This window comes from Lotus japonicus, chromosome 2 (assembly GCF_012489685.1).
Source record: "Lotus japonicus ecotype B-129 chromosome 2, LjGifu_v1.2".
Lineage (NCBI taxonomy): Eukaryota > Viridiplantae > Streptophyta > Magnoliopsida > Fabales > Fabaceae > Lotus > Lotus japonicus.
Window position 1 is genome coordinate 81819276 of NC_080042.1, and position 11498 is coordinate 81830773.

Below are 11498 nucleotides of genomic sequence, written 5' to 3' on the forward strand. Positions count from 1 at the left end.
CGTAAGACAACAAGTATCTGTGTCACTGCAACAAGAACACAAGTTTTGTAATCAATATAATCTTAACACAATTATTTATATGACATAAAGTACATCCAAAATGGTAAATTATACATATTTCACTTTTCAAAATACTTGTCCTATACATCCAAATTTAATATTTATTCCTTTGAGATAAAACTTGTAAGTGAAAATGAGTACGTATTCAAATAAACTTAAAGGAACATTTGAAGCCACTTCACACATATTATTTTACTTTATTATTTTTCTTAAGAATAAAATAGAAGTCACAATTAAGTTATTATTTTTTAATACTTTTGCAAAAAAGATGGAGCCGGTCAAGAATGAGCATCCACAAACATTACTGCAATTGAGTCACCACTATAAGGTCAATTTTCTGTGGAGTTCAGATGAAAAATCAAATAAGTTCACAAAGAAAGCAAACATGATTATAAACCTTCAACTGACAATGAAAATCACTTCTTGCACATATATGGCCAGCGTTCTTTTCTCCTCAAAGTTTTATTACAAGATCACTCAGATTTTCTGCTTGGAGGGTTGAATTCTTCATGCTTACATAATCTCATCAGACATAAGGTTGTAGGTACTCATCCATGCGTGTGTACTTCACCTCTGGATAAAGCTCTGACGCTTCCACTCCATGTTCTGCTATTTCAAAGTTTGTCAAACACCCTTCATAAAAAACATGATAGAAATGCCCCACTCCCACTTGGCTTGCAAAGTCCAAACCTGCAGGAATTCACACAAATCAAGAGTCATTATTTATTGACATATGTATGAACTACTCTTTAGCAAAAGAAACTCTTTGACACCCTTCTTACACATTTTTTTTATCAAGATATCTACAGTTGATAGTTGTGAGACTAATATATTGTCATTTGTCATCAGACTAAGCGGTAGGAGATTGACCGATAAATTTTTCCATTTATAAGAGTTGAAAAACGAACCCTCAATCATTTACTTAGAAGACGAAAGGTGAAATCGGTAATTCAATTAACTCATTTGGTTACTCCTGACACATATTCTAGGTGTGCTTCTTTTTTATTATTTTATTTTGGGCAAATTGGGTGCATTTTAACTTAAAAAATGAATTTTTCATACTTTTCCACCTTCATCAAATGAAAAGAGATAGGAAGAAAAAAAGAGAATTGAGAGATATATGTATGATAGATGATGTGATAAGGAAAAAATGAGAGATATGAAGAAAAAAGAAGTGAAAGTGAGATGAAATAGAAACTGAAATGTGAACATCTTTAACCTTTGAGGGAAGAAAGAAAGTCTTGTTCAGACATAGTGGACTTGTCTAGTTGCTTTCCTATGAGCTTCTCCCATTTCTCAATTAGCTCTCTTTGAGAGAGGATGTTTTCTGGTGGCCTTAGGTACACTGTCTTGTTCAATGTTCGTGGATCATCAATTGTCTTGATTGTGTATGTCGCAACATCATCTTCATCCATTAAAACAACTGCACCAAATAACAGCTTATTGTGAGTTCATCATCATACAAGGCATTTAGTTAACTAGAGAATCAATAGGTTGGGGACCAAAATTGGAAATGACGTTCTAGCTTCATTCATTCACTATGAAAGTTTATATACAAAGTCATTATTCAACTACCAAGCTAACTGTTTCTAACAGATCAAGCTAACTACTCTAACAAACCATAAAACTACTTGTTAACTAACTACTTACAACAGAATTAATAACCATCCAGTACAAATAACTAATTTAAGTATGTTCTAATTATTGTATCAGACCACGTGACTGTGTATCCGTAATCCGTTAACACTAGTGCAAACAGACATAAACACTAAAATTCTGATTATAATTTCAGCACAAGATGGCATTAAAGAAAAGTATTAAATTATAGAATTTGCTAATAATTTGAAAATTTGGATACCTTTGACATTGCCATCACCGTAGAGAAGCACTTTGTCTCGAGGTGGGAAGAGAGTACCCATCTGAGCGAGGTTAGAAGCGAAGTAGCCAGCAAAGCAGTTGGCAGATATATAGGTGAAAGGGATGTTGGCATCCTCAATTGCTTTCCTCACAGTCATTTTTTCATCGAATGTGACCCTTCCAGGTTCAAGTGCATGTCCCATGAGTGCTGGGTCCATGCCAAATTCTGAAGGCAGAAAACGCTAAAGGAAGAGAAAAGAAAAAGTTAGAGGAAAAGGAGTAATCATTCATTCACATTATACTTTTTTTCTTTCAAAAATGATATATGAATACCTCTTTGTTTTTTTAGTTTGAATGTGCTTTCACTCAATTGTGATATAAAACCTCTTTCACATTTGGGGCTTCAGAATGAGTGATCTCAAATTCTAATACGCCAAACAGACTTTCAACTAAAAACCAAAAACAGCATTAATAGTGACATACACCTAAAAACACCTCGTATTTTATACAATCAAGAAGGATATGATGTGACCTAGACCTCTCTCCATCATTGATCTCTCCACATGTTCTAGGTGTCTAAGGGTGTTAATCACTATCAGTGGTTTACCTATCACAACTCTTTTTGTTTCTACCTCTATCTACATTTTCTAATCACATATTATATCACTTATTTTATTTCTCCATTCTCTCTTTCTATTTATCTTTCTTTTAGTATAAGTGGAAAATACGTGAACAAAGCATTATTCGAGAAAACGTGAGTTTATTAAATTAGTAACATAAAAAATAGTATATTATTGTGGAAAATGCTTATAATATTTTTACCTTTTGCAGGAAGGTAAAACTTAAAAGTGTGAATTATGAAGAAATGTCTTGTATTTTCTCTGTTTTTCTCTCTTCTATTCCTCTCCTTCATCATTTTTATTATTCTCTCACTTATCACATCTTAATATTCATCTTATGTAACTAAATTATTTTCTATAGCATAATTTTATAATAATTTCCTCCACCATCTAAAGAAAAGAGAATTTCATACACTCCACCGGGTTTCCGCGCACATAAGCCCAGAAAGTATATTTTAGTGGGCCAACCAAATGTGTTCTTATTGATTATGTTGACCAAAAAAAATGTTTGGTATATGCCTTTATTTGGTACCCAAACGGTGGATACATTTCAACCCAAAAATCTTAGAATTTGAATCAGTTCTAACTCTTTTACCATTGACCAATTTTTTTTTAACTCTCTTACCAATTTCAATAATTTACGGATATTCCATTAGTAGCAAAATGAAAAATATGTTACTGTTCAATATATATATATATATATATTATTTGTAAAAAAAAATGTTTAAAAATTATTCAATTGTATGGAGTTATTTAAACCTAAAAAAACTTTGGTTAAATCATCTTAATCCTAGGTAGACCAATGATTTTTAAAATAACTATGTCAGAAATTCTATTATTTTAAATATTATCGGTCCAACTAAGACTACGGTGATTATTTAAACTAAGTTTTTACATTTTTCATTGTTCATTTAGACAAGCTGTAATTTGTAAATATAAAAATAATTTTTTTAAGTGTTTTAAATTTGTTTTGCAATTCTCATTTGATGTGGTGAAATATCAAAAGTTTCTTTTTAAGAGTGCGGCCCATACAAATTGAGCTCTCAACCTAAAGTTCAAACAAACATTTTTACCACTGCGATGACGGCTTGTCGGCTCAACCAACTTATGACCTCTAATTCTAAAATCTAAAGGCAAGGAGGGCATACACAAGTCCTACCGAGCAACAATAATATACAGATACTGCATATGTACCTTAACGTTCCCTGCAGCCTTGATGGCTTCAACAAGTTTGAGCTGCATCAAAATGTTATGAGACCGGAAATGAACCCCAGACATGGTGCAGATCACAACATCCACGAGCTTCACCGCATCCACGAGGCTCTGGTGATCGGAGAAAGAAGCCTCCACAAGACGAGCACCTTGCTTCTTGAAGGACACCAGCATCTGCACCTTCTCTACATCAAGCCCAATGTCTGGACGTTGGAGAACATAAGTTTCATGCCCTTGCTCTATACTTGCCCTCACAATTCTCCTCCCAATATACCCTGTACCTCCCACAACAAGAACCTTGCTCTTAATTCCCATGGCCTTTATCTCCTCTCCTGTTCCTCAAGTCAAAGTTGATAATACTGTGTGCCTGAAGGGGCAAGGCTCATTCACTATATAAATATAAAGGGCTACATAAGGTATGGGCATAGCTCCTAAAGATGCATGTCTTGTTAATTTAATTTGTAGTGCAAGTTACTCCATGATATAGTAATCAAAAGTGTGTCTTCCATATATGTAGTGCAAGTTACTTTACAGTCCATAAATGCTAGCTGGCGGCGTATGCAAATTCCAGATAGGAAAGAGATTCATACACCTAAAACACGTGGAAATAAATTGGAAGACCCGTATGAAACGAAAAAAAAAAAATGAGACGAGTCACCTAACTGTGGATAGTTTTTTTGGAAGGAGCGGATGGTAACGTGGTGATGACTTATACTTGAGAGAGTGAAGGTTAAGAATTGAAGTGTTAGTATATAAGAGGTTTACATTGGTTAAATAAGAGTAAAGTGAATACTTTATAAGAGATGCAACTTATAAATTTAATGTTTCAAGATTTTGAGTCAAAATGTGACGTTGGGTTTTCTTCGTGGCTTTCGGTGTTGGTGGAAGGTCTCATATTTTAAATTGCATTTTTCTCTCCCAACAAAGGGTATCATTGTCCATAATAGTCACATTCAATAAAAACTACTACCTACTTTCTTGTTTCTTCACTAACTTGTTTTTTCCTTTTAGAAAAAAAAAGCATTCACACATCTTATTCGTTAAAGTTATGTTCAATTAGTACATTTTTTTTATAGGAATTCAATTAGTACGTATATTAATTACCCAACAATTTAAGAAAAAATGTTGTGCTCATTGATTAATCTAGAACTAAATTCTCCAAAGTGGAAAAGTAAGGCAAAGAGTTGGAGGGCACAAGGCATGTGCATCATTTTTCAATATTCCGTTACATTTTTTTTTCAAGAGGAAAACATAATATTCTATTACATTTGAAAAAGGAGATTAATAAGAAAGCAATTTTTTTATCAGAATAATTAATTTTTAGCTAGGATGAATAAGAAAATCTCAGTACAAAAGTCTTGCGTATAATTAATACAAACATAGTAGGAGGATCTTTGTTGTGGTTATGTATAGTTAACATTTTTATTTCTTTTTCTCCCTCTTCCTCCTATGTATTGGGTTGAAGTACCCCTTATACTTCGCTTCAATATATTGCTTATTGCCTATAAAAAAACAAACATAGTATATATTAAATACACTTCAATTTCACTATTTTTATTTAGGGGTTGTCTAAATGACCCAAGAAAAGTTTGGAAATAACTCATCATCCAATCACATTGAAGATAAGTGAGTTGAAATTTCTATATTTTATTTATTAATTTATTTTCAACTCACTTATATCAAATGTGATTGGATGATGAGTTATTTAACTCAAACTTCGCCATGAGTCATTTTGACAACCCTTTTTATTTATGTTTCGGAAATCAACTTCAACTTTTTTTTTTAATTAACTTCAACTTCATTATTGATTAAATATGATTCAGTTTTCAATTTATTAGTATTTTCATTTTCAAACCACTCATCATGATACTCTTCCTTTCATAGATTTTGTGTTAGTTTTTTGTGTGTGTGGATAAGCATAGATTTTGTGTCATTATCACTATGCTAGACGCAGCTTGTATCTAACTATGACTAATGATATATACACACCTCACTTTCTCTTACATCTCATTTTTACCCCTTTTTCTTTTTATCTTTTTCTGCATTTTCGGTCACATCACACATTATATCAGTTATATCTATTAATTCTCTTCTTATTTAATGAGGTGGAGGTGAAAAAGGAGTGGGTAAGTATCATTATTCACTAACTATGACTCTTACCAGTTTCCAACCAAACATGCATTGATGATATCATGTAAGCAGACTTCAAAGTTTTAACTTTTTCTTTAGTTACTAGTTGGCTGACCAAATCCTTCAGTGATTGCAACTTTTTTCTTCAAATTTGAAAAACATCAATTCTGATTTATGCAAGGGTAGATAGCCTGGTGGCCTTAAAGCATTGCTTCTAGATTTAGTAATTACAATTGTCAAACAAGAGTTGGTGTAGTTTGACAACTAAACGTGCATTAATTGTTGATTTTAATTAGTTATATCGATCATAAAAACTATACCTACTTATAATTAATGACGTTGGATTTAAAAACTATACCACCATCTGCTTTTCAAAAAAAAAATATTAGTATGATGTGAAATTACTTTTTGACTAAATATTAGCGTGTTAAATATAAAATTATTCATGTAGTAATTTTTTATCAAACTTTTATGAGAGTTTAGTGTAGGGTAGTTGAAAAAAGTTTTCACTCTTCTATCAAACTCAGAAATTTTTTGCATAGCATCCACAACCGTGCCTAATCCATTTTGTGGATGGTCACATTAAGCATCATAAAATACGCTTTATTCTCATAAGCGATTATCGAAACATCAACCTCATGATTAAGGTTGCATAAAGGTTTTTTTTCTTTTCACTCATGATAGTTCAATACCCACTCAAATACACTTAGGAACGTAATTATGATAACACTCAGCAAACCTTGGAAGAAAGCGTTGGTGGTAATTAATTAAAGGTGATTGGTGGTAATTAAAGGTGATTGGAAAGAATCTGGGTTACAATTTTATTTTTATTTTTTTTAATAGGCAAACGTTAGGTGTTAGTAAATTAGTCACTCCTCATGGTTCGAACCTTGTACCCTTCACCCTTCATCCCACTCAACCCTTATGTACCCATAGCTCTTACTACTTGAGCTAACTATGAAGATGAAACTCCTTAGCCTTTGGAAACCTAGTGGAGGTTTTGGTATTGACCATGGTTCTACATGATCAAGTTTGACAAGGAAATGGACATGGAAAGAGTGTTGCATGGTGGACCATGGATGATTTTTAACCATTGTGTTGTTGTGGCACAATGGAGTCCAGATTTCATCCCATCAGCCTCCTCCACCTTGAAATCGTTGGTGTAGCTGAGATTTTCTGGATTGAATCCGGTGTTCACTTCCTCTTGAAGAGGCGGTCGACAAGTCTATCAAGGTTGACGGAAATACGCTTCACTTGCATCGATCATGGGCGTTATGCACGCGTTTGTCTGGAGTTGGACGTTTGCAAGCCCACCGTATCCAAGGTCTGGTTAAGGGACATCCTTAAAAATATTATAAATATGGATCTTATGAGTATTTGAATTGTATTTCCTAGAATTAGAGTGATTTAACTCAAATTTTGTCTATGGTCATTTTTTTTTTGTCTATTAGCCACCTGGTCAGGAAATCTATGGTCATTGAGACAACCTCAATAAAAAAATATCATTTTTTTTATTAATTAGTTAAAAATCTAAGAAATGTACTGGTGACTTTCCTTCTTCTAAAATATAATATAAAGATATTTGTAAAATTATTTTTATATGAACACTGGACACGAGAAATTAAGTTCCAGCAAATATCATTTAGGCCACGAATACTAGTTCACTCTCTATTAAAATAGAGAAAGTTTACTAGAAAAACACGTCACAAGAAAATAAAACTTTATTTCCCTATTGACCATTTCTATCTATATCATTTAGGCTGCGAATACTAGTTTACTCTCCATTAAATAAGAGAAGTTTTAGAAAAACACATCACAATTGCAGGATTTGACATTTGCGGGGTGTTGATTTCCTCTAAACAGATCTATGATAAGTTTTAATGCTATATTAAAATTTGAGAGGTCTAATTCTATCTCAAAAAACTTATTTAGATGTAAGATTTGTTATACCTTTTATAAGCACTTTCTTATTCATATCTATAGATATTGTGGGACTTCTAACCCCTCGACTTTATTTTTCAAAATATTATGGTAAGGGTTTGTTTAAATTACCCTATGTGAATATTTTACCCCATTATAGTGGACTAATGGAACTATTTATCATAAATAAAGTAAAAAATTGCAAAATTCACAAGTAATTTAATTTAAAATTATTGGCAGGCAGTAGGCAGTAGGCAGTAGGCAAGATGAAATTGGAGTAACTTAGGCAAGACCGATCGACAAAATAACTTTCTTAACCAAGTTCATTTTTCAACGTGAAACACTGTTTGGTTACACAATAATAATAAGAGCTTTAGGGCCACTGTCAATGTTCACCACCTAGCTAGAGGCTGAAAATTTCAAGCAAAATTGACTTTACCTCAAAGGCAAAGCAACAGTTCATTTGCATTCCTCCCAAGAATAGCCAAACAAGAGTGTGAATGGTAAAATAGTATGATTCACGTTTTCAAGTTGTATTGTATGTACACTCTAAGACAGCAATATTGTAGCTAATAGCATCCTCAATTATATAATAAGGGCCCTAAATTCACATCTTCACTTCAAGAAACAATAATAGATCAAAAATTAAAAACAGAGAGAATTGAGAGATGGAAAAGAGCAAGGTCCTTATTGTTGGAGGAACAGGGTACCTAGGAAAGAGGTTAGTGAAGGCATGTTTGGCTCAGGGACATGAAACATACGTTCTTCAGAGGCCAGATATTGGTGTTGACATTGAGAGAGTTCAGTTGCTTTTGTCATTCAAGGAACAAGGAGCTAAGCTTGTGAAAGGTTCTTTCAATGATCACCAGAGCCTTGTGAATGCTGTGAAACTTGTTGATGTTGTGATTTGTGCCATATCTGGTGTTCACATCCGCAGCCACCAAATTCTCCTCCAACTTAAACTTGTTGATGCAATCAAAGAAGCTGGAAATGTCAAGGTAATGAACCTTTTAGTATAGGGTCATCACAATCTCATATAGTCACATCACTAAGTCTCCTAAGTAATATGAAATAAAATCTTATCATACCATATAGTATTTTAAGAAAACTTTTCCATGTTCTACTTATTGTTATGCCATTTCATATTTGATCAAGAAATTGCTTAGTACACTAATGTCATGTTAATATTACATATAATAATGAATTTTAAAATTAACATTTCAACATTTTGAGAAAATGACGAATTCAATTTCTATCGCCTCTCAAGCCTCTTCAGCAATATTAATCACCGTAATATATGACATGTTTGATTTCGGTGCATTGAAATTTGAGAATGCGCGTTACAAGGCTCAGTAAGGTGCAAACATGAAAGGAACTCAAGACCTTTGCTAGCGTGAAACAAAAAATGCACCTAATTTGATATATTATGTTTTATTGAAATTTATCTTAGCCATTGATTAATCATTACCACTTACCAAAATCAATGGTCAAAATTATGCATGAGAGGGGTTGTAGAGAAGCTTGCCGGAGATGATCCAAATTCGAAAATGACACCTCAAAAGTTACTTTTAGTAGCTTCTGCAAGAATTACTTCTGTTTTTAACTTTAAAACCTATGAACTTTACAAATTCACACTAAGTGAAATATATGTATGAACTGCAATTTTGCTGAATTTCTTGCTGTTAAGAATTGACATTCTGTATATATATGCACAGAGATTTTTGCCATCAGAGTTTGGGACAGATCCAGCAAGGATGGAGCATGCATTGGAGCCAGGAAGAGTAACATTTGATGACAAAATGGTTGTGAGAAAAGCCATTCAAGAGGCTAACATACCATTCACCTATATTTCTGCTAATTGCTTTGCTGGTTACTTCCTTGGTGGGCTGTGTCAACCAGGGTCTATAATCCCCTCTAAGGAATCTGTGGTGTTGTTTGGAGATGGCAACATAAAGGGTAACTAATTAGCTATGTGCTTCCTAGTGTTAATAGATTAGGATCAACATCTTCTGTTTTCAACTTAATTTCGAATTCCACGGATAAATTTTTTTCATCCCAATTAAAATAGACATGGTGACAGAAGATTTCGATCTTATATATTGACACTCGCTTTTTTTTATTCCAATTTCACTTTTTTTTCTTTTTATTCCTCATTTTTTTCTAATCACATGACACATAATCTCTCTAGTTTTTTTCTTTCTCTGGGTGTGGGAGGAAATGGGTGTAAGATAACATTTTAGTGTTGTTTTCTACATACTATGTAAGTCATTGTTTCAAGTAAGTGTCTCTTAATTTGGCAGCTATCTATGTGGATGAAGATGATATAGCCATGTACACCATCAAAACCATAGATGACCCAAGAACTCTAAACAAGACAGTTTACATAAGGCCACCTAAGAACATATTGTCCCAGAGAGAGGTTGTTCAAATTTGGGAGAAGCTGATTGGAAAAGAGCTGGAAAAATCTTCAATTTCTGCTGAACAGTTTCTGAGTTCCTTGGAAGGTGAGACATGTATCATTGAATTTGCAAAATCATGTAATATTGTTTTTTTAAAAACTTACTAATAATACTTTTCATGTTGAGAAACAGGACAAGCATATGCAGAGCAAGTTGGATTGATACATTACTACCATGTTTGCTTTGAAGGCTGCCTGACAAATTTTGAGATAGGAGAAGAAGAGGTTGAAGCTTGTGAACTTTATCCTGAAATCAAGTACACCACAGTTCATGACTACATGAAACGCTATGTATAAAAGCGTTTCCTTTGAAATTTAAGTTAATGATGATTGCGTCATTGTAATTTTAAATAAGAAAAATAAATGAAATCAAAGTACTTATCATATTCTCTGCTATTGCAAATGAAATGCAATTATAACGAGACAATTATTTTCTTGGCTTGGGTCATTTTATGGAGTGGAAGCTTGTTTTTCAATTATTTGGCTTCGTTTCTAAAGAATTGCAAGATATATATCTATGAACAGAAGCTGTGTTTTTTAATTGCTCTTCAGACAAACTGTATATGATTTGGTAAGTTGAGCTTGTTTTGTCAAACCGTCACTGTCTCACTGCCATTTTTTAAATTAGAGAAACCATGAGGTTGATTAAGGTGTTGAAATTTGTTCAGGAGATGTCGATCTTGACTTTTATTTTCGACTTGTTTCACCTGCTCTCACATGATTATAAGCCATCAATGTTGTTTTTCTTGTGTTTTATCTTCAACTTCATGGCTTTGGTTTAGAGGTTTGGGTTTGGCCATGGCAGCAAGTGGAAGTAGTAGCAGCAGCTCCAAAGAACTTGATCGAACACCAACATGGGTTGTTAATGTTGTTTGCACTGTTTTCATCTTTATTTTCATCACCCTTGAGAAGAGTCTTCACAAATCAAGATGATGGAAACCTGTTGTTGTTGTTCTCCCCTTCTCTCCCAACGACCACCACACACTGCAATAGATCCCAGATCGGAGCTCCTCTGTCATCATCGTTGCTCCTTGACAGCGGCACCTCTTCACCGGTGCTGGGTTTGGATATGGGTTTTTGGTCGTAGGTGAAACCGCTCTCACATGATTATATCACTGTCTCACTTCATTTTTCAAATTTTTATGGTAAGGGTAGTGAACTAATAGAACTATTCAACATAAAAAACCAAAAAACTACAAAATTTACAAGTCATTTAATTTGAAATTATTGGTAGGCAAGAC

General features: G+C 33.4%; 2 protein-coding genes across 2 annotated transcripts; one reads left to right on the forward strand and one right to left on the reverse strand.

Annotated features, from left to right (window-relative positions):
- Positions 1 to 351: 351 nt before the first annotated feature.
- Positions 352 to 4257, reverse strand: LOC130740214 (isoflavone reductase homolog). The gene is made up of 4 exons (XM_057592739.1): positions 3732 to 4257; positions 1919 to 2159; positions 1280 to 1483; positions 352 to 750 (listed from the first exon to the last, which is right to left on the reverse strand). The coding sequence occupies exons 1-4, from the start codon at positions 4062 to 4064 to the stop codon at positions 587 to 589; spliced, it is 942 nt and encodes a 313-aa protein (XP_057448722.1). The 5' UTR covers positions 4065 to 4257; the 3' UTR covers positions 352 to 586.
- Positions 4258 to 8221: 3964 nt separating this feature from the next.
- Positions 8222 to 10692, forward strand: LOC130740218 (bifunctional pinoresinol-lariciresinol reductase 2-like). Its single transcript, XM_057592747.1, has 4 exons — positions 8222 to 8797; positions 9515 to 9755; positions 10100 to 10303; positions 10391 to 10692. Exons 1-4 carry the CDS (start codon positions 8468 to 8470, stop codon positions 10552 to 10554), a joined length of 939 nt encoding a protein of 312 aa, XP_057448730.1. The 5' UTR covers positions 8222 to 8467; the 3' UTR covers positions 10555 to 10692.
- The last annotated feature ends 806 nt before the right edge of the window (positions 10693 to 11498 follow it).